The sequence below is a fragment of the Chaetura pelagica genome, unplaced genomic scaffold (assembly GCF_000747805.2).
Source record: "Chaetura pelagica isolate M959 unplaced genomic scaffold, ChaPel_1.0 scaffold10, whole genome shotgun sequence".
Classification (NCBI taxonomy): domain Eukaryota; kingdom Metazoa; phylum Chordata; class Aves; order Apodiformes; family Apodidae; genus Chaetura; species Chaetura pelagica.
The window spans coordinates 4809392-4833203 of NW_009952263.1; the positions used below are offsets into that span (position 1 = coordinate 4809392).

Consider the following 23812-nt stretch of genomic DNA (forward strand, 5'->3'; position numbering starts at 1 on the left):
AATACTATTGTGTCAATGTATTTGCATTTAATGTTTAGACTTCTTTTGAGACATTAGAAATTATAATAAGGCAAAACAAGCTTATTATTTAAAAACAGATGTTTATGTATTTGTTGAAAGTGGGCTATTCTTCTTATTAGGTTTAAAACCAGGGCAACGCAAAGTTTTATTCACATGCTTTAAGAGAAATGATAAACGTGAAGTAAAGGTTGCTCAGTTGGCTGGTTCTGTTGCTGAAATGTCAGCTTATCACCATGGAGAGGTGAGTATGAAGGATGATAAAGTTGTGAGGACTTTTAGCAAGGTAAAATATTAGGTAAATGTTACTGTATTGAAATAGCAAACCTATTGACTAGAAGTCTACTAGTCACAGATGTACTTTTAATTAGAAGGAATCAAACAATATGTAATTCAATAAGACACTGTATTTTCCATTTCTATTCTTTCCAAGTTTTTAGGCACCATGGTATCTCAAATAGATTGTGGGTTGTGGCGAGATAGTAGGTAAATAGTTATCTAGGTAACTCCCAGATTCTTGAGTAATAGGAATATAGGAAATAAGTAATAGGACAAATTTGTTTTAAACAAGAAATATAGTCTTTTAAGGTAAGAAGAAGAGATACTGTTCTTAGGAAACCTGATACAGTCTTGGAATAAAGATTATTTCTCTCTCCTGTTTTGTTCATATTTATCTGAAGTAACAAAACTCACCTTACTAAACAGCCTCTCTCCATCCCTTCTCTCCCTTTAAGTGGAATGAGCAGTAATCTGTGCAGTAGTAAATGCAGTCAGTTTGCACCCCTTTTGTTTCTCCAGAGAAGCGCTTTAAGAAAAATAGTGAAACCCCAGGGTTTTCGTAAGCGTAGAATGTAAAGACACTTCAATCAGGGAAGCAATGTGTCTGTGGAAGAGGAGGCATTATATTTTGCTAGCAGTGCTTGTAATAGGCTCACAACATTCTGTTTTTAGGGAGACTACTTTTTAGAAATTGAATTCAGGTTAGTCACACAGTTTTTGGGTATTGAAAATACATTTTATTGTCTCATTAGCAAAGACTATCCCTTCTTAAACTTATTACTATGAATATGTATTTTCTTGCAGCAAGCGCTAATGATGACTATTGTCAACTTGGCTCAGAACTTTGTTGGCAGTAACAATGTTAATCTGTTGCAACCTATTGGTCAGTTTGGTACCAGGCTTCACGGTGGAAAGGATGCTGCCAGTCCTCGCTATATTTTCACCATGTTAAGGTAAACACAAATGTGAACTTAAATGCATGCTTTTAAAAAGCCTTGTTATCAAACTTATCCTGTAACAACGCTATTTTTTTTTTTTGTGGGAGAGAAATGGGAGAGCATTGGAATATTTTGCTAGAAGCTCAAATGGATTATTTTTGCATGATATTCAATGCATATATGTGCTGTGGAAATCATAGCCTGTAAGGAATTAAACTTGGAATCATAAGGCTGAAAACTGAAAATGTACATCACTCAGATTAGTTACTGATCTTTATTTTGTGACTTCTGGAAGAAGTAGCTTTCAGTTTCCCTGTTCAGTGTGAAATCTATTCAGTTTTACAATAAAAAGTGTATGGCTACCTGGTGATAAGCCCAGCAACTCAGCATAGCCTTGAAAGTTAACTGGGATTCTTTGCCCTTTGGATGAGTTTCTTCATATCAAGCTAAATTACACATACATGATTAATATTAAATACCTCATTTAATGATGCTGATTTTTCACAGCTAATAACTTTGAAGTTCAGTTTGGTGTGCAGAGTGTTAGAATGTGTTCCTTAATGTAAATTATGGTCTTTTCTAAGTTATATTGCTTCTTTGTAAGTTATGTTCCTAATTTCTGTGTGATATTTTACCTAAAATTCCTTGTAGTTTCTTTTTTTTTCTAATTGTAATCTTTATATGTAAGTATCAGGTTTTTTTCCCTTTCTCATATACATTCTTTCTGTAGCAGGCAAGTTTCATACATTTTCCCTTTTACATGTAGTGCTAGAAATTGTATTAAACCAGGGCAATGTTCTAGATGAGCAAAAGAAGTCACCAGTAAAACCTCTGTAGCATTTTTAGAGTTCTAGGCTTACAGTTAAGCAACAAAGTTTTGCACTATCTGCATGCTGTGTTGCTTTATTACTGGGTGACCTACTGTTACATTGAACTGTGTGTTCTGAATGCTTCAAATAATGGTATTTTTGTAGATTTTAAATGCCAGAAATTACTATTGTATCATGTACATGCATTGTTGTGATGGAAACAGACATTATCTCTTATGAACATATTTAAGAGGCTCCTTTTCTCAGGAGGTAGGTACATTGTATATTCAGCTTCAGAATGGCAAAGAAAAAGGAAGAAATGAAAAAAATCTAAAAATGGATCATATCTGGACCCTTGGGTTGCTGATGTATTATGTACCTTACTTACTGGACTCCACTTAAACAGTTTTCTTCTGTTTATTTTTTAAGCCCTTTAGCAAGGCTGCTTTTTCCATCAGTGGATGACAACTTGCTTAAATTCCTTTATGATGACAACCAGCGTGTAGAGCCTGAATGGTATATTCCCATAATTCCTATGGTTTTAGTAAATGGAGCTGAAGGAATTGGTACTGGATGGGCTTGCAAACTTCCAAACTATGATACCAGAGAGATTGTAAACAATGTCAGACGAATGCTGGATGGCTTAGATCCCCACCCAATGGTAAGAATACCAGGATATAATGGTATTTTGTATGTTTGCTAAACAAACCTTACTCCGTACTTAGAAAGTGAATTTGTGTCACTCTAGAAATGTTTGATTATTGGAATATCTGAGTTGGGTTGTCCCAGTAATTGTGTGTAGGAGCTTTACTTGACTTTACTCGAGGAAGTTCAGCTTGAAGAAAAACATTGCAATTTATATTTTTCCAGTTATTTCAGAGGACTTTTTCTTCAGTCTGCTGACTGTAAGGCTTCACAGTAGCAGCTCTTACAGGGTAGTTATGACAGTAAGAAGTTGTACCACTATTTCTTTTCTGAAGGTACTACTACTTATCTTCAGCTAAACTTAACATTTTCTTTGTCTTGTCTGGATTGTACTCTCTCTTATACATCTATAAGCACAGAAAATTATATTGTCACTGTTCAAGAAAATCATGAGCTTCTGAACTGCATCTAGCTTCTCTTCCTTTATTTAAATTTTTGTAAGAAGTCTCAGAAATGCTGTATACTTGAAAAATTATGGACAGGAAGAATACCTGGGTGAACCCAGAGTATCTGTAGCCAACAGATGAAACAAATATAATGTAACATTTACTTTAGATTTGATGGATATTGCTACTTGGTGGTGTTTACCAAGTCATAGAAGCAGAAACATATTTTCTTCTCAACTTATATCATAGTTCACTGCTTGTGCAGTATCAGTTTTCATGACATAGTGAATTTCCTTCTGCGAATTCTTGGGAACAATAGAATATTTTTTTTAATTATTATTTTTTAATTAATGCAATCCATTGCCCTTCCTTTAGGACTCCTAAGCCTGTATAGTCTCACAGTCAATTGAAACTTCTGTGTGATTGAAAGAGGCAGTTCTGCTCTGTCTCCTTTCTGTATGCTGTTATATATGTGGCTGCATGATAAGCCAACTAAGGGAAACAATTCAGTTAAAAAAAATTCCCCACCCTCTTACTTACTTTTTAAACTCGATGGGTTCCACTATCTTTGCCAAACAGCACAAGAACAAGAAAGTGGTTTGGGAAGGTAGAACCACCTCTGTAAATTTATTGTGAGACTGGGGTGGTAATCTGCTTTCTGACATGCCTTTTTCTATGTTTGCAGTTTTCTTTTAAAAAGAAATAAAAAAACAACACAACAAAAAGCCCACAAACAAAACAAAAACTTCACCACCTCACTGGGTTCAGCTGCACCTTTTTAATAATTTATTTACTCTGTGGACCTTAGGATACTTGCTCCAGTCACTTGCATCTGTGTATTCTGCTTTTTCTGTGGTATTTTTCCTATGACTTGCATTTTCACAGGCATGAGAAGCAGGTTGATGGACTAGTGCAATATGAAGTGGTGGGTGTATGGGAAACAAATATTTTTCTAACGTTTTATTATGAACACTGTTACAATTTTGCTGGTTTTTTGTTTGTTTGCTTGTTTTGTTTGGGGTTTTTGTTTTGTTTTGATTTTTTTTGTTTGTTTGTTTTAATTTCAGCTTCCAAATTACAAAAACTTCAAAGGAACCATTCAGGAACTTGGTCAAAACCAGTATGTAGTCAGTGGTGAAATATTTGTGGTGGACAGGAACACGGTAGAAATTACAGAGCTTCCTGTAAGGACATGGACCCAGGTAAGTTACAGTGAAATACATTTACATAAAACCAAAAACCAACAAAGTGTTCCTCAGTATATTATTTAATCCTACATTCTAACACAATTTCTGATTATTATGCATACGTGGAAGGAAATATGGTTTCGTTTTTTTGTGTGCCTTTGTACATTTTTTTCTAATTGTACCATCTACTGTCCGTACTACAGTGAATACCTGCTTCTCCAGCTAAATTAATATTTAATCCCCTTTTGAGTAGATTTCTGTGCTTGTTAGATGCCTCTTAACATTTTCTAGTCTTGGCCTACATTTTGCAGGTTATAACTATTTCTGTAAATTTTGGATGGTATTGGGTGTAATGCAAAAAGCTTTCAAATCTTATGTTTTTCAGTTAGTTTAAGGAATTAAGAATTTTCAAAACTTTCTGGTTTTTGCCAACCTTTTTTCAATAGGTGTACAAAGAACAGGTTCTAGAACCTATGTTGAATGGTACTGAAAAAACTCCAGCATTGATTTCTGACTATAAGGAATACCACACTGATACAACTGTGAAATTTGTTGTGAAGATGACTGAGGAAAAACTTGCCCAGGCAGAAGCTGCTGGGTTGCACAAAGTCTTCAAGCTTCAAACAAGTCTTACTTGTAATTCTATGGTAACTTTTCCATGTTTGGCTATGAGAATCCTTACTGTTGATTGTTGTAAACTCAAATGTTTTTGTAGTGTACTTCGTATTGAACAGTGTATTGTGTATTTGAAATCATTTGAATACTAGAAAGATTGTAGTGGATGACAAATACTAAGTCAATATAGATCAGCAAATCCATTTTAGTCCTCTTGAATCTTTCAAAACAAATTGGACATGCTTGGGGCAGTTATTTTCCTGTAACTGAAAGTTTTCTGTGCAACTAACCAAAAAAAGTTAATGTAAAGTAGACACAAGTACCTTTCTGCCATATTGTAATTAGATTTGAGTTTTAAACTTGGAGATAAGTTACATTTAGAAAATTGCTCTTTGTGCAGGACTATTACTCCTCTAATAGAAGTTAAATGATCCAGTGTTTCCACCAGCGTAAGTCCCATTTTAAGTAGTGAGGTATAGAAAACACTACCCTTAAGCTGGTCAAGTCATAATAGTGATGTAAATTAGTCATATGGTTTATTCTGCTTGTAGCAAGATGGGAGTAAGAATGTGAGCAAATATAGATGTCTATCTATTATGAGAGGAATTTGAATAATAAAATAATTTCTGCCAAATAACTTGTTTTTACAGAGCCTGAAGCAGTTTGTTCTATTTTAATTTTTTGTGGCAGATAATACTTTCAGATATTACCACAAAGCAGAAAGACCATTATTGTTGCTATTATTGTGTAAATCAAAAGCTACATGAAAATAGATTAAAAATAAAAGACTGTAGAATTGAAAGAGAAGGCCTTACTCAACCCATTTTGTAGATTGTGCTTGAAAAGCAAATTTACCAAATGAAAGTGATAGTAATTCTCATGGGTTTAGACAACCATATGAACTACTGTAAGAATCTGTCTTCAGATAAATGTTTAACAAAAGTAAATACGAAGAGCTGCTTTCTGTGTCTGTGTAGGAATCAATCTACCCTAGTGCAAGCAACTTGGAGTTATGTGAGCTAATAATCATTGTTCAGCCAACTCCCGAATAGGTATTCTAGATAGATGAATTGCCCTCTAGAGGTGCTTAGTTACTCCAGTTTACTATAGAGGGCGCCTAGTTCACCTATAAATGTCTGAACTGGAGATGTCAGAACTCAGGCAGGATTGATCCCAGCCATGATGTAAAAATAATTTCGTTGCTTCTTGCTTGAACTTGAAGGATGGCAGTTTTTATAGCTGAAAAGTGGCAGATTTCACAGCTGGACTGAAAAATTATTAAAGATGCTTTTCAACTGTTGCATTAAATAGTTGTGAATTGTTAGGTTCTACTGCAGTTGTGCTTTAATATTTAGATAAAATTGGTCATTTAGCTGAAATCAGGCATATTTCTCCAAATAGTTGTCTTCCTGTTTGTATGTGTTACCACAAATCCCATCTTAAATATATGTGAATACAAATAAAACCTATCCAGCTATGTGCTATGTAGTTCCATAGGAAGGTTTGAGCTCAGTCTTCAAAATACCGCTTTTTGTATGGTATATACATGTATGCGACAGAAATACACTCTTACCCAAAGGCTAACCAAGTCTGAACTATGCCATCTCTCTTAAGCAGTATATTATGTATTTTGTAGGTGCTATTTGATCATATGGGATGTTTAAAGAAGTATGAAACTGTGCAAGACATCTTGAAGGAGTTCTTTGATTTGCGATTACATTATTATAGTTTACGCAAGGAATGGCTTGTGGGAATGTTGGGTGCAGAATCTACCAAGCTTAACAATCAAGCTCGTTTCATTCTAGAGAAGATACAAGGAAAAATTACCATAGGTGAGTAAATATAAGTTAGAATTGGTAACAGTGAGAGGAAATCTGGAAACTATTTAAATATAGTAGAATGTACTTGCATGTAAAACATTTGCTTTCATTACACTGACTTTTAAATTTTCTTCTCTCCCCGCCCCACTCTATGTGTCTTATAGAGAACAGATCAAAAAGAGATTTGATTCAGATGTTGGTCCAGAGAGGTTATGAATCTGATCCAGTAAAAGCCTGGAAAGAAGCACAGGAAAAGGTAATGTTCTGAAATCTCTGGATATGTTTGATGATGTAATGGTATAAATTATATTCATTTATTCAGGTGTTTTTATTTCTAGTAGTTTAACTTATAACACACACAACACGTAAAAAGATGATTTTTTACTCTCCAATTTTAAAAATACATTAAACTAGTACAAAAATAATGCCATATAATATTGATATTGTTTGTCAATAATTCTTAGGAGAAAATTAGACAATACAAATCTGAAAATGAGAATGCAGAAGACTGAATTTTTTAATGTACCCGAATCAAAACTGGCAACTTGTTTTCTGACTGACTGATATAAAATACTGCATCTTTTACCGAAACACAAATAGCTGATTTTCCCCTTACTATTTATTTGTCATATTATTGCAAGATTTAATTATTTATCTATAACTTATGATTCATCAGTTTTCTGTAATGAAACATGGATATTATAAAGCTAGAACTTTTGTACTTACTTTAATAAATTTTACCTTGGCTTATATTTATTTTTTAAAACCCAATAATTTTTCATTGAGATATGACAAGGTTAACTTCATGCTTTACTATAGGAAGATGAAACTACTTCAAAAAGCAACTTTAACCATCCCTTTTCTGTGCCATTGCAACTGTTTTCCCTATTTGTTTTAATTTGTCATTTGATCTGCTTTGGTTTTTTTTACTACTGTATTTTAACTACATGCATTGGGTTGTATTTTATAACAAAACAATTATTATGAGAAATTTTGATGTACTTCCATACCACACTTTATATATTCAGGACTTTGATAACAATTTTCATCCGAAAGACCGTATTCATTTCTAAGGAAGCAGATGCACGTGAATATCCCAATAGTAAAGGTCTGAACCCTGTGAGAAAGCTTCTGTAGCCAGTAGAGTATAAGGCATCAGGTTCAGATTTGTTTTCTTAAATAAAATTATTGAATGACCCAACTATAGAAAGTCACAGGAATGTGGCCTTTTGGAAAGGTCCAGAAAAAGGTTGTTGAATCTATGAGGGCACATATTACTACTCTTTGATGGTGCTTTGGAGCAGTGTTGCAGCTCATGCATAGAGCTACGATTTTAATATGTATGAATATTTCATTTTAGGCAGCAGAAGAGGAGGACCCACACAACCCAAATGATGATGCTTCCTCTGCTTCTGGTGCAACTTCTGGCCCTGATTTTAACTATATCTTAAACATGTCTCTGTGGTCACTCACGAAAGAGAAAGTAGAAGAGTTAATTAAGCAGAGAGATTCAAAGGTTGGTACACCATGGAAAGCTTGTTCTGAAATGATACAGTAATTACTGATGTGTCTGTTTGTGAATGTTCAGTTCAGATAGTATTTATTTTTAGTTGTAACCTAGTAACTTATATTCTACATACTATTTTAATGTTTTAGGAGAGAGAACTAAATGACCTTAAAAGGAAATCTGCTTCAGATCTCTGGAAAGAAGATTTAGCAGCCTTTGTTGAAGAGCTTGAAGTATGTTTTATTTTACATAAATTTCTAAAAATATTAAATTTAAATTAATTGAATTCAAATAGTTCATTAAGAGTATTAAAATTTAAGCAAAAAACCCCACACTTTTTGGATTGAAAACAGATAGACCTCCAAATATAATGATAAGTGGAAAAATTAATATTGGGTATTTGTGCTCCTCAGAGATTATCTCTTGCATCTATACAATGTAATGTGTTGTGTTTGTTTTTTTTAAGATAGTGATGATAAAATAAAAATTACCAAGAGAAAATTTGTTTTCAGATGACACAAGTAATAGGAGTAGTAACTGATAATAGTAATAATTAAAATAGTTCTGCATGATCTAATTGTGAGGCAAGTAAATATAGTGAAATGCAAAACTGTAAACATGTAGGAACAAAGTATGTAAACCATAAGTACTGTATGTGAAGGGCTCTTGCTTTGGCTTATCAGTAACTCTGGAAAAAGGTAAAGTCCTATTGATGGATAACTTCCTGGACCTCAGCTTTCAGTGTTGCCTGGAAAGGGCTGATGTACATTTTTGAAGTGACACAGGGTAATACAAATAAGACATTTGTTTTATTTCTCTGCGTGTTCATGGTACAGTTGCAAGTGGAAGTGTTCTGTTTGGATGTTCTGTATTTCAGCTGTATGCTCATACTGTGAAAAAAGCTGATTCAAGGACTGGAAGATGTGCCTGAACAATGACTTTAGAACCTAGCTGCTTACATTAAATGCTGAAGTACTGAAAAATTATGTCAGTACACAGACACATACATGAGAAATAGAAACTTGATAAAATAAAGATTTAGCAGTGTCTAAAAGTTTGTATTTATTTAATCTTGAATAAAAGTGTAGTTTGTAACTATATGGGGAAATTAAGAATTTGCCAAGATTAAGTAGGTGCTTTTCCATTACTGGAAAGTGTGTCACAATTCAGGTGAGAATTAAGGGAAGACTTATTCTCTGTCTAAAAAGGAGATGAGTCTTAAATAATCACCATGTTCCACTTTGTCCTCATTTAAAAAAAATGTGTTCCCCTCGTTCATTAGAAAGTGGAAGCACAGGAAAGAGAAGATGTTTTAGCTGGCATGGTTGGCAAACCAATAAAAGGCAAAGTTGGTAAACCCAAGATGAAGAAACTTCAGCTGGAAGAGACCATGCCATCACCATTTGGCAGGAGAATAGTTCCACAGATTACATCTGCCATGAAAGCTGATGCCAGTAGGAAATTGCTGAAAAAGAAAAAGGTAAATAAAAACTATTGCTGTAGTTAGATTATTTATTATTTAACTGCTGTATTTTTCTACTCTGGTAGTAGAAATCCAAACCCCCAGACTTCATTAATGCATTATTTTTACTGTTTTGCTGACCCAATTAATGAAAAAGTTAATACTGCTTTTCTTTTACATTTGCAAGTCTCTTGTGGCTACTTATGTTCAGGTGTGTTTACTGAGACTGTTCAACAAATGTCAATATACCAGTCTACTTTAGTTTATTATCTTCTACAAAACTTTTCCAGGTCTATATTGAAATATAAATGTGTTTTTTATTTTGCCCAACTTTTCTGTATTTTTAGGGAGAAACTGATTCTTTAGCAATAAAAACAGAATTTGATGAAGAATTTGGGGGTGTGCCAGCTGAGGGTGGTGGAGACGACTCACTGAATACATCAGCCACAGCAACTAAACCCCCTAAACCTAAGAGAGAGAAAAAGGAGCCTGGTAAGATCCTAACATGGTCAAAGTTAACCTTAGTTATGTATACTAACTGGGCATTAAATATATTTTTAACACACAGTGAGAAGGGAAATAAACCACAATAAGCACTATTTCACCTGATTTTCTTCCTTAAAGAGATGTGTGGAAGCACTGAAATTTCTGTTTTGCAATCTGCTTTTCTGGGGTGGTGGATCTTAACATTTTCTACATAAAATTTTTTAAGGGCTCTAAATATTTAAATTTCTGAGTAGAAAATTGTATTATTTTTACATAATTAGACTGCTTCTGTGTAAACTGCATTTTCTAGTTTGTGTGCTCTCTGATGTTGAAGGATGTGGCACTCACCTTCAGTCTGATTTAAAACTTGATTAAATAAAAATATTTTCCTATTGGCATTTCAGTCATGACTTATAGAAGTTATGCATGTTATGGCTAGGCAGACTAACTGATGTCTGTGTTAACTTTCCCTTTTTCTCTGTTAGTAGGAATTTGTTACTGCTGCTTCAGAAGTACATAGTAATGGGGGAGCAGCAATAAAAAAGAAAACTAAGACAGAAGAGAAGTTTTAAGTATGAGGTTTAAAAAAAAAAAAAAAAAAAAAAGGAATAAAAAATGGTTACGCAGATACTTCTTCTAAGACAAGATCTGTTTTTAGTTATTGAGGGATTATCCAACCCGAATAGACTAACCTAGGTACAGTTATGACTGAGTTGTCTACATGCAGCTCAAATCTACCCTGGCCATCATTGAGGCAGAGCCAATTAGCCCAGCCTGACCTGAGCTTGCCCCGCAATTGACTGACCGCATTGTTACCCACCAATAGGGTATCTTCTGCTTCCCATGTAATTGGATTTTTCCGATAATTGTTCCTGATCTTGTTCCCTGAATAATGGCAAACTGCTTGTTCTTTTCCTGCAAGTCTGACTGCAGAGGAGCTAAAACTTCAAGATAGAGACTATTGTGGTTTTCAGTCATAAAAAAATGTGTTTGATAGTAGCAGGTTAGGTTCTGTGTGAAATCATTTCATCATGTTAATTTTTTCTTCAGGAAGGGGAAGAAAATTTTCAACATTTAAGGGAGAACTTTTTAAGATAAAAAATGTATGCTGAATTTATGCATCATAAATTATTAGAATAGATGAATGTACTTTTTACCCTGATTGTAGAAAATGCTTTAACTTGTGGCAGGTGCGAGGGTAAGAAGAACACCATCATCTACAAAATCCAGTGGGAAAAAAGTGAAGAAACGAAACCCATGGTCAGATGATGAATCAAAGTCTGAAAGTGATTTAGAAGAGAATGAGCCTGTGATTATTCCAAGAGACTCTCTGCTTAGGAGAGCTGCAGGTACCCAGGCTTTTGTGAATTTTACATTGTCACTGGAAGTTTCAATTACAAACCTACATTTTCCTTTGACCATAGCTTTCCTTTAGGACTTTCTCCCCTACATATAGCTTGCATTACATTTTCTTCAAGGTGCAGTTAGTAAGAAAACTCTTAATGTTCAGATCAGGAACCTAAGGGTTGAAATTAAAAGAGTTTGTAACTCGGTCCAGGAATCTTTTCACTTACTTTAAACACTAGAATAGAAGTTACTTGTAAAACTACTGAATTATGCAAGAAACCAACAAGATAATACTGTTACAAACAAAGAGTTACTCTTATGCAATTATTCTGTCAAATAAGGCCCAAAAGCCCAAATGGCTAGTTAAAATTTATAAAAGATGCTCTGAGAAGTCCATGAAAAGCAAAATACCAGGGACTGAAAGATGGAAAATATCTAAATACTTGACAGTTTAAGAAACACCTACGGATTTTTCTGGAAGGAAAACCATTGATGATATTTTCAAGCAGTTGATTAGGAAAAATGTTCATATGATAGATCAAAGAAAACTTCAATTATAAGTGAAGGATTCTCATTCCTTAAAATTACTTACATAATAATGTCTCCATAGCTGGTAGCTGAAGGTGTTTGAGCAAGCCACAAATAGTGTTAAAAGTTTGGTAACACTTTAAATTGTGTCTCTTTATTTTTCCAGGCTCAAAAAAAAATATTTCCCCTCAGTCTTTTGTCCTGTATACTCTGAGACAGGAATTGTTTAGTGAGTTCCACTTTGAGTTGTTTATGTATTAATGTAAACAACTATTTTGAAATGTGTATATATGTGATTTTTTTTTAGCTGAGAGGCCCAAGTATACTTTTGACTTCTCAGAAGAGGAAGATGATGCCGATGATGATGATGATGCCAACAATAACAATGATTTGGATGACCTCAAAGTAAAAGCCTCTCCAGTTACAAATGACAGAGAGGATGAGTTTGTTCCTTCAGACAGTTTAGAGAAAGATGAATATGACTTCTCTCCAGCCAAATCAAAGCCATCTCCAGAGTAAGTACTGTAACTCGGCCGTATTTCTCTAATAACTTTTCTGAATGCGGAAGACTTTGAATAAAACTGAGAAACATTTACTTGTTATTACACTACATGTAAAGTGTAAAATACATTTCTGGGGAAGAATTAAAGCATACATTATCTCAACCTTGCAACTGACCTATACAGAGGTAAACATGACTTACTAAATTATGGTACACTGATGTCATCTGTTAAGTTGCATTTTGTAAGATTCTCCATTTTCCATCTTGTACCAGTCTGGTATTCAGAACTATTGAAGAAAAAAATGTAATTATGTTAATTTTAAATGCCTGAAGTTCACAACTGAATGGTGATTTTAGGGGTTTGATCACTGCAAGCATATACAAAAATGGTAGAAATGGTTTGTAGTGCTAAGACAGGAATTAATCTCTTTATAATGCCTGGGTATTTCAGTGTGTAGTTAATGCAACTCATTTCTTTTTCCTGTTTTGAAGTAGGAAAATGTCTCAAGACAAGAAAAATCAAGGTTTTGGGAATATCTTTTCTTTTCCATCTTACTCTCAGAAGACAGATGATGGTGAGCTTGTTTTCATTGATCTATTTTATCTTATGGCAACCGTTACAGAATTTATTACAGAGTTTATACAGTATACACAAACTTCACACTAGTTATAAAAGAAGGATGTCCAGATTTATAAAGAGGAAAGGGGTACTGATCCTTAGAGGAACAAAGTTTATACAATAGATAGGAAATTCCCAGTACATCCATAGCATAGCTGAAGTATCAGAAGCACTTTGTTGAGAATCATTTTGACTGACATGAATATTGATGATTTAAAATATGCAGTGAACGAATCTTATTCTAAACATACTCTGTGAATGTAGATACAACAAAATTGGACAGCGATGAAGAGGATTCTGCTCCTGTTTTCTCATCATCTTTTGCCCCAAAACAAACAGAGAAAATACCAAGTAAAACGGTAGCTGCTAAAAAGGGTATGTATAGGTTTTTCCTGTAAGCAAATCCATTTATCTAAAACTCATCTCCTCCACCTTTGCATTGTCTCTTCACATCTTCAAAGCAGGAACTGCATTAATTTATTTTGAACTTCATGAAATTTGGTGTAGAATGTGAACTTCTTCCTGCTCCTTAATGATACTTATTTTTTTCTTTGCACTGGCTACTGTGGTATCAAACCTTAATACTTTACACCCAAGAGTTGGTGTTCAGCCTTTGATTAGTTTAAGTAATGTGAAGTTTTTACCCTCAGGGCAGTAAGGGAAACAAGATGACCTTGGGGTTGAAGATAGTATTCTATAATGGATATAACTTACTTACTTTAAAAGAAAGGAGAACAAGTGCGAAAGAGGAATATCCAAAAAATATTTATGTCCTTAATATGTGTCGTGGTTTAATACCATTCAGCAACTAAGCACCACACAGCTGCTTGCTCACTTCCCCCTGTTGGGACTGGGGAGAGAATCAGAAGAGTGAAAGTGAGAAAACTCATTTGAGATAAACAGTTTAATAGATAAAGCAAAACTGTACATGTAAGCAAAACAAAAGAAGGAATTAATTTACTACTTCCCGCTGTCAGGCCATCTCCAAGAAAGCAGGGTTTCATCATGGGTAACAGTTACTTTGGAAGACAAAAGCCATCACTCCCAGTGTCCCTCCTTACTTCTTCTTCCTCCAGCTTTATAGGCTGAGCATTACATCATATGATATGGAATATCCCTTTGGACAGTTGAGGTCAGCTGTCCCATGAGGAGCAGAAAAGGCTTGACTCTGAGCACTGCTCAGCAGTAACTAAAGCATCCTTGCATTATCAACACTGTTTTCAGCTCAAATCCAAACCATAGGCCCATACCAGCTACAATGAAGAAAATTAACTCTATCCCAGTCAAAACCAGCACAGTGGGATATCACAGTAAGTTCCATGTACTGTATTTTTTTTCCCTTCTTGAAATGGAGGATGAAAGGCCCTCCTGAAACTTCTTTCAATTAATACTGAGGCTTTTAGAACTGGCACCTTGCAGGATCTTACTTTGTGGAAATAAGGACCAGTCAGGTAATGTCAGGTACGAGTGAATTGCAGCATCTTTTCATCCTTGCCTCCATTGCCTGCTTGCTTCTAATCTCTATCTCACTGCATTATGTCTAATCTGATTTGTGAACTGTTTGAATCACCGAATGTCTGCATGCTTCTCACCTTCAGCTGGTGAAGTTCTATAACACAGGAAAGGAAGATTGCTTCCAGAAATAGCTGATCTCTAATATAACAGTCCAATATGATAAATTTTTGTTTTGCAGTAAATAACTAGAACAGTATGTGCAGTAGCTAGGGCATGGATGAGCTTGGATTGTAAGAATAGAAGAGTAGATGTTGCTGTTTGTACAGTCACATTCCCTTCTCAGTGAGAAGAAATAAAGGAGTAGGTGTGAGTTCAGCTTCTTTTCAGACTTTGATCAATCTCGGAAGAAATCTCGAACTCTAGTGTTTTTCCCAACAGAGGATCAAGAGACTGCTGAGCTTGCTTTCCATGCACTATTCAAGGTCTGTGGTTCTTATGCTTTATAGTAAGCCTAAGGGAAATATGAACAACGGTCTTACTCCTTGATTATATGCAGCTGCACACCTTGAACAGCCCAGCTGGTGAGATGTAGCTTTCCTATCAGCTGTAGGACTGATATAATTACTGTGCTTTCTACCAAAAACTTGGCCTTCTCAAGAGCTTACTGTACGTTGACTCCACTGCATTCCAGACTTCCATTTCATATCACAATACCTAGTGGAGATATTGACTGAGCTGGCTGCAGTCTGGTTGCTGTCAGAGATCCTTCCCACTTGTGCAGGCATTAGGTATGTTATCTTAAGTACAGTAGCCCCTAGAGTTAGTGCAGAGGGAGATGCATGTTCTGGAAGCCATGGACACTATTATTTTATTCAATAGATAACAATTTTGAGGTTGCTGTCATTTAGACTTGGTGTTCTACAGGCAGACTTCACAGGAATTGGCAACAGATGACAGGCTCTGTTTCAAGGGAAGAACGAGTTCAAGAAAATAGTGTTTGTGGCAGTGCATCATACCTCTCTTTTCATTTGCCAGTTATTTCCTTTTCCCCAGTTCCTTGTTTGTCAGTGAAAAGTCTGCCCCTTTTCTAACACTAGTAAAGAAACTCGAGAACTTGGGGCCAGATGAAGATACTTACATCTCATAGTACATGTGCTGGTTAGTACTTGTCAATGGAGCATACTTGGCTTCTGTCTGGTACACAAGTTTTGTATTATTGGCATGAGGAACTGCAAGGCACAATTACCTGGCTGAAGCATACATAATCCTGTAGGAAGACATCTAAACCTCAGCTCCTGATATTGAATGTCAGCTAGATCTGAAACTGATCCCTTCTGCTAGGATTCTTTTGGTCACAATTTCTGCTTGGGATCTTGGAAGTTGATGAACCTTTCCCTGCCCCCTGGTCTGTGTTTCTTACGCTGGTAAAGCTTTTACCTGTATGAAGGACTTTATTTCCTTTTGGCACCTGAAGTCATGTGCCTTCAGGTGACACTGCCCCCTCCGTTACCGATAACTAGTTAATAATTTTTGGTGGTGCTTCTATACATATTCCTGATGCTTTCAGTTGCTGTGTACTTTTTCCAGACTTACTAGTAGGTATTTGTGGCTTATTTAATGTTACTTTATCCTAATACAGCTGTTTTTTCCAAGATGAGATATCTAGAGAGTCCTATTTCAAGTTGCTTTCAAGTACAGTTCCTGACTTCCATCCTAAGCATCATTGCTTCCCTCCCAAGTCTTTTCTGCAAAAGACTGACTTGTCTGTAAGCATACAGAACATACTATCCAGTGGTTTTAAGGGTCTTTTCCAACCTAAATCATTCTGTGATTGCATTCTGCTGATTTAGTTACTGGTTACCTGTTTTGTGCTTGAAAAGATGAAAAAGTAGTTAATCAAAACCACTGGAACTTACTGAATGCTCTGATAAATCTCTGACAAAGGAAACGTTCATGCAGTTTTAGCATAAAAGCTGAAGTATTTTCCCCAAGTGCAAAAAGCTCTCTTCTTAATAGCTGCCATTTATGCTCCGAGTGTCTAATAACATGTAATACCTCTAACAAATGTGTGAATTTAACATATTTAGTATCTCTAACTTCTCACAGCAAAACTAGATGTGCCCCCTAAACCTAAAAGAGCTCCCAAGGCCAAGAAGGTGGAACCTGTAAACTCTGACTCCGATTCAGAATTTGGCATTCCAAAGAAGACTGCAGCACCCAAAGGTAAGAGCTTTGGTGCAGTGCTAATGTTCACAAGCATTTGTATAAGGAAGCAGAGCTAGTGCCTCTAAAATTAGGACCACACTGATTTATTAGTAAATGAATCACTAGGAGGTTAGTCAGCCATGAGCCTTTTCTGTGACAAATACCATGTAGTGACTTCTAACAAACAGTGTGTTAACTTTTTATCTGACCTACACTGGGGGTAATGTATTTAATAGCTCCAGTCCTCCTCTTTTTGTTCATCAGTTATACCACTTATTTTATTTGATCTCAGCTTTTCATAAGACAGTAAAATTCTGATAGTAATTCTAGTGAATAGTAATTTCTGGCTTTTTTAACTGATTCTTTGGTATCCCAGTTCTTAGCTGTCAGAGTCCTCACAACAAAGCACACCTAGTGGTGCAATCGAAGATGTCTGTAAAGGATGTACCAGTGTTGATAGTTGAACAGTAAATGTACTAAATAGTACAAGTGCCATGAGTATAGAAGGTGTCTGAGGACTTGTTCTTCAGTCTAGAAGTCCCCGTTTTAAACAGACAGCTTCAAGTGCTAGGGTGAATGGTAACTTTGGAACAAGTATAACAGATTTGAAACAGAGAAAATGAAATCTGTATTTTACTGCTGGTGTGAAGAAGCTTGAGATGTAAAATAAATTTTAACTTTAGCAAATAGCTACTAGTTTCAATTGTTTTGTTCAGTTTGCTGAAGTGTGGAGTTTTATTTAAAACAATTTAAAAAAATTAAACAAAAAAAAAGTAAAGCAAAGTTAAATCATGTTCTGTCCACTAGGAAAAGGTAGAGGGGCAAAGAAAAGGAAAGCATCCAGTTCAGAAAATGAAGGCGACTACAACCCTGGGAAGAAAACACCGAAATCGACCCCAAGCAAGGTCAGTTCCAGCTTTGCTCTTATCTCCTTATGAAAAAGAACCTAATGGATTAGTTTACAGAGAAGGGACATTTTCTTATTATAGGTTGCTAATATGGTAATGGGGGGTTAAGCATGTTTAGATGTTAGAGAAGTTTTCCTTCAGTTCTGAATATTAAAAGGGAAAACATACACGGCATCTCAACTGATGTGTCTTTTCTTTTCTAAAGAAATCCAAGAAGGCCACTTTTGACCAGGATTCTGATGTGGAAATCTTTCAGTCAGGCTTTGCCTCCGAAACTGCCCCAAAGCCACGGACAGGCCGGGCTAGAAAAGAAGTTAAATATTTTGCAGAGTCTGATGAAGATGACGATTTTGATATGTTTAATTAAGTGCCCAAAGAGCACACAAATGTTTTCCAACAAATATCTTGTGTTGTCCTTTTGTCCCTTCTGTCGCAAACTTTTGTACATTTGACTTATTTTATGTGATAATGTAATTGATGGTTTTTATTATTGTGTGTAGGCATTTTAACATTTTGTTCTTACACCTACAGTTTTATGCTCTTTTTTACTCATTGAAATGTCATGTATTTGTCTGACTTGCTTGTAGAGATGTTCTAGACAGCTGTGCTAAAGCACATTTTAATTGTCATGGTTGCAAACAGCAAACCTGCTTTTTGAAATGAAGTTTAAACATTAAAAAATTGAAAACTACCATGTGCGTGTTTGTGTAAAAATTGGATGAGAGACACTGCTGCTACACAGTTGTGTTTGTTTTTTTTTTTAAAATAAATATATTTTATTCTTTGCCAGGAGACTCCATGGAAAAAAGGTAAACAGTATATGAACATAGAAAGCATTGTTAAACAATCTCAATGTACAAACAGAGCCAGTGAAAGTACATCACAGACTTGCTAGAATATAAAAAAAAAAAAAATCCACTAGTGCTTTAAATGAAACCTAAGAAACTGACACTTTAAATCTGTTAACCGTTCTACCACAGTTTTCACTCTGCTTCATGGTGATTTAACAAGGCCAAGAAGGCAGATTCTCTCCTTGTGTTTCTGGAAGTCCTAGCTGTACTTCCCTAGCTACCCAGCTAATTCCTGGTAGTCGATTGGTAAGGAAATACCCCAAACTCACCAACTCAAATGCTGTAAATGAGTGCTGGTTATCATCCCATGAAGATTCCCTAATGGCTTGTGAACAAGTAAACAAGAAACATGGTAACACTGAAAAGTGTTTCTGCCTTGGAGGCTATCATTACTGTAGAAGTGTAGTAGTTAATTGTGTAGCTAGGTCACCAGCCAGGTAAGAAACCACTTCTTTAAATTTTAAAGTGACATTAACAGTGGAACAAATGACATCTGAATAACTGATCTGGCAGTTAATGCTGATACCGACGTCTTCTCTGCTACTGCAGTGAATCTTTGTATACTTTTTACAAGGAAGGAGCTGCAACCAAGGGCATCAAAAGACAAGTTTTTGTATTAAACTAAATCAGATGGTCCTTTAAACTTCCTTTTCTGGATGTGCACAGTAGTCCATTTCATGTAGTTGGTGTCTGGATCGGTTTAATCATGAGAGACAAAAGGAAAGCACCAAACATCCAGTATAGAACCTACAGCCATACATTTGTATGTACAAAGTCATCAGAAATGCAACCAGAATTTGAAGTTTGAGATCTGTCTTGTCACCATGCAGTCTTGAATGTTCAGAGGAGAAAACAGAAGCTTAACTATTTTTTGCATGAAATGGCTGATTTAGAGTTTCAAAAGATTGCATTTTCTAGTTTTAAGAGTTTAAACAGCAAGGAGTATATATCGATACATATGAAAATTTATTGGTCCTTGTTGAGTTTTTATCTATATATATATACACATATATAGATATATATTAAGTCCAGAAACTAAGCAGCAGTAAAAATGTTTTTCTTGCTTTTCATCCCTGTACATAAGGTATTAGGAATGTCTGAAGTAGCTGGAAAATGTCTTATTGCACCATAGGGGATTGACTGACACTGCTGTTATCCACTGAACTGGGTGAGATACTCGGACTGTGTTCTGCAGTATTTCCATTGGAGGATGGTGTCAGTGGTTCGTGTCCTTCAGAGTTCTCCAACATTTCCTGAATAAGAGGTGGCATGGATCCAGGAATTTCCATTTTCAATGTAATGACACGTTCTGCACCTTTAAAAAGAAAACAAAAAGCCCTTGCCATTAGTATGATTTGTACAATTTCCTTTTGGTTAGCATCATCAGTGGCGATTCCAGGGTATGTTGTTTTAATGGAGATTTGGTGTCTCCTTCTATACTTCTTGCAAACAGTTACATAAGTGAATGACTTCATTACAAGAAACAGGACTTGGATAATTACTCCTTAACAAATTAATTTAAAATTATGACACAGCAACTGATATTACAATACAGGTAAATTGGATGACCGGCATTAAATTATACTGAAAAATCAAATTACACTGTGATCACACAGATGCCTTTACAGGAATATACTTTACAGGTTTTAATCTGCAGAGGATCTGCAAAGACTGTAGAATGATAAAAAATTCTGGCTGATGCATGTTAAAAAGGTGAGGCCCATGCTGTAAGAGAACTGCAGCGATGCAAGTCACAACATTTCTTTCCAATATAGAAAACTGGGAAAGAAGAAGAAGAATGTAGGCAGCCAGGGTCAGCAAGCCCTCAACAGGCAGCAGTAACCCTAGAACACCCTGGGCAAGTGCAACAGTGTTGTAAACAACTGATACAGCTGAAGGACTGCAAGTTACTCAACATTCAGCCACTCAGTAGTGAGGACCACAAAGAGACAGGAGTATTTGGGAAATATGCACCTCAAATGAAGTCAGGATACACTGACAGGAAAAAAGATTATTTTTTTTTCTTATCAGGACAACATCAGGCAATTTATAGCCATAAACCTCAGCATACAAATAGCTGGTCTAAGCTGTTGCACTGGATTCCTGATCATCTTAAAATCTGAGTCTAAAGCAACAGCAATCTGTGCTTTTTTAAAAGTGAAGGAAAGCAAGAAATAAAATTAATGAGAAATTAAAGAGAAAATAGTCTGGTTACTGAAGACGTGTTCATGAGGAAAGAACCTTTGGGTATACTCTGGTCGTCTGTGCTAATGTCCATGCTGGAGAGAGCACACTGTCAGTCACAATGGGAGCCCCAGAGTAGAAGGCAGCGCTTACATTCATGCCTTAACTGAGGAGCATCAAAAATCACCTACAAAGGCAACAAACAACTTTCCAAGTAAATGCCAATTAGAAAGGCTCTTAAGTAACTGTGAGGAAGAAAGGGGCAAGCAATTGGAAAGAAATTAATATAGATTTATACTGAGAGCTTCTCTGAAAATAGCCTGTAGTCAGAGCAGGCCCCATTGGGGGCTGCTCAGAGTTGGCCCCATTAAATACCTGCTTTCTTCTGTTCTGGAGTAGGCCAGTTGCAGTTACTCCAGTGTGGTTACTCCAGTGTAGTGCCATAGCAATTTTTCAGGTCTTGCCAGTTTTTAATTTAATAGTGGGATAAGGCAACTCAGAAGATGATCTCTTGCTTCAGGCCCATGAACACTTAATTCTTTTGCTACCATAATTCTAATGCCACAGAAGAATATAGTTGTACAAGGAACACAAGTGTAAGGAGATGTTCTCGGTCTTTTAGGTTCATGCTTACTTTGGTAATTGCTTTCAGGGATCATGTACCATCAAGAGTCATTATCTTTTAATGTACATCTTTTCAAATGAAACTCAAGACACACCCGCCCCTCCAGGACATCACCAGTCCTTTAGTATGATTTAGTGCTACTATAAAACAATAATGATATAATTAAAGTTAAATACTCATGTCAGAAGGAAAGAAGAATCCTTTCTTGTGCATTGAACATAAAGAAACAGAGCTGTGTTCTTGAGGAGCTGGAGTGCTCTGGCAAAGAAGCAGGAAAGTGGAAATAGGCTTCCCACAAGCAACACATGCAGAATGTAAAGGCTTCCCTAAATATTTTTATAGCTCAGTGTTGTGCAAGTTTGGTTTGGAGATTCAGTTGGGTGTAGCTTGCTTTACTTGAGGGTAAATGGCAAGCTTTAGGTAACCTGGTCAGCAGTTCCTCTTTAGCATACCTTTGCTTTCAGCTCTGATGTTTCCCTTCCAAGTTATTCTTTTGGTACTAATCAATCCAATTAAATTGCTTGCTTCTTTTTATAAACATAGCTATAGCTTAATCTTTTAACTTAGATATCTATGTTGTTTTAAGAGTTCAGGTTTGAATGTAAAAGCGTATTATATCAAGTGATTCAACTGCTGGGGTTTTTTTTCCTGAAATGTTCTCAAAAACCATGTCAAATGACATGAACAATTTTTTTCAAAGGCATAAATCCAGTCTATAGCTACACAGGTACCTGTACATACAAGTATATCTGCTTGCTCATCTATCAGGGTGGCAAATCTGCAGCTGAGTAAGCTTAGTGAGACAGTGGAACTGCATCAAGCACTGAAAAATAAGCACTATAGCACTGCAGACTGTCTGCATTCAGGCTGGTACATCTCCAGAAGTCTGGAAGCAAACCTTTATGAAACAACAGGACACATGTGAAATAAGGTCTCAGGGAGACACAGGGGTAGGCAACCGAGAGGAGCACAGGGCAGAATGGGTGTGCACAGAGGCTGCCAACGAGATGCCACACACTGACTGTCCTCAGCTGCCTGAGCACAGCGGCTGGCACCACCCTTCTCCAGCTCTTTGCCTTGAGGGACAAGACACTGAGCAGGGAACCTCTGACAAAATTAAAGCAGCCAACTACCTGTGCCCTAGAGACTTGATGGGATGGAGCTAAGACTGCCCGTGCTTCACATGATCCACAGATCACACACGACTACACAAATTGTCAGATTTGATCCATTTGGGTTAGTGGTGCTGAAACTCCAAAATCCTGGATCAAGGTAGTTCTAAATCTTCAGTAGGTCAGACCACAATTTAAGAGCATTCTAGGTGCACAATTTTTGTCTGCTGTCTGTAAACACTTTGTTTTTTGAAAGCCATGAGTGATACAAGATGCATGTTGACCCAGGCCCTCTTTTAAATATGAACAAAGGTCTAATACAGGGTTTTACCATGTCTTAAAATTCCTAACAAAGAGTTCACGCCAATGATTTGCTAACCCATATATACCTAAGACATCATTTTTACTGTACGTTGCACAAGGAATGCAGCACCAAACATGGGAATTACATAAAGGAGAGAAAATAATACAAACATAGAATTGTTTTGGTTGGAAAGGACTTTGAAGATCACCACGTCCAGCCATTAACCTAGCACACTGACAACTCCACCACTACACCATATCCCTAAGCCCCACATCTACACATCTCTTAAACACCTCCAGGGATAGTGACCCCATCACATCCCTGGGCAGCCTGTTTCAAAGCCTAATGACAAAGGTCAAAAGGACCTTCTTAGATACATTTAAAAAATAACAACTCAGGTCTCTAGGCCTGAAACATAACACTGGCTCTGCTGGCAGACACTGTACCTTTTGCACTGATGCTACGAAGATCTGTGATTTTCATTAAGATCTTTGGGAACATATGAGGCTTGTTGGGTCGTCTCTTTCGGATATAAATTTTCAGTGCTTCAAGCAACGGTTCCTGAAGCTTATCCACTTTCACTGGTTCTTCAAGGTCCTGGCGATCTGTAGAAAAGTATCATCATCACATGTATGAGTTTAACTTGGTCTTTTGTTATGGTTTGGTTTTTTTGCTTACAAACTCCAAATCACAGAAGCTTCTCCATGTTCTTGATCAGAGCTCCATGAATTTAATCTTTTCTCCACATATGACCCACACTCTGCAGCAAATATTTTGTGGGAAGAGAGCAAACAATGGTTTTCTGAAACTTAGATTAATTTTGCTTTGGTGACAACTTTCCAGTAGGTTTGTCATTTGAATGGTCCAGAATTATATTGCTCTTGTACCTCCCTCTCCAAGGTGAAAAATCCTCGCTGCAAACAACAATTCAGAATTATTTTTGTATACATCATTGGTAAG

At 36.2% G+C, this 23812-nt stretch overlaps 2 protein-coding genes across 9 annotated transcripts in view; one reads left to right on the forward strand and one right to left on the reverse strand.

Moving 5' to 3' along the window:
- TOP2B (topoisomerase (DNA) II beta 180kDa) overlaps positions 1–18467 on the forward strand; it is a 71294-nt gene extending 52827 nt beyond the window's left edge. Inside the window, exons 21-38 of the mRNA XM_010007624.1 lie at positions 141–262; positions 1102–1250; positions 2474–2705; positions 4203–4337; positions 4769–4969; positions 6574–6769; positions 6922–7013; positions 8118–8273; positions 8414–8497; positions 9547–9744; positions 10074–10218; positions 11403–11561; positions 12395–12602; positions 13085–13164; positions 13473–13583; positions 16770–16886; positions 17676–17773; positions 17982–18467. Coding sequence (XP_010005926.1) covers positions 141–262; positions 1102–1250; positions 2474–2705; positions 4203–4337; positions 4769–4969; positions 6574–6769; positions 6922–7013; positions 8118–8273; positions 8414–8497; positions 9547–9744; positions 10074–10218; positions 11403–11561; positions 12395–12602; positions 13085–13164; positions 13473–13583; positions 16770–16886; positions 17676–17773; positions 17982–18143 — 2645 coding nt within the window. The 3' untranslated portion in view covers positions 18144–18467. The remainder of the gene's footprint in view (positions 1–140; positions 263–1101; positions 1251–2473; positions 2706–4202; positions 4338–4768; positions 4970–6573; positions 6770–6921; positions 7014–8117; positions 8274–8413; positions 8498–9546; positions 9745–10073; positions 10219–11402; positions 11562–12394; positions 12603–13084; positions 13165–13472; positions 13584–16769; positions 16887–17675; positions 17774–17981) is intronic.
- A 1027-nt stretch (positions 18468–19494) lies between these two features.
- RARB (retinoic acid receptor, beta) overlaps positions 19495–23812 on the reverse strand; it is a 195177-nt gene continuing 190859 nt past the window's right edge. For all 8 annotated transcript variants that reach the window (XM_010007511.1, XM_010007509.1, XM_010007510.1 and 5 more), the window contains 2 exons: positions 23299–23457; positions 19495–19942 (listed from right to left, as the gene is read on the reverse strand). In XM_010007511.1, the coding sequence (XP_010005813.1) occupies positions 19746–19942; positions 23299–23457 (356 nt within the window). In that variant the 3' untranslated portion in view covers positions 19495–19745. The remainder of the gene's footprint in view (positions 19943–23298; positions 23458–23812) is intronic.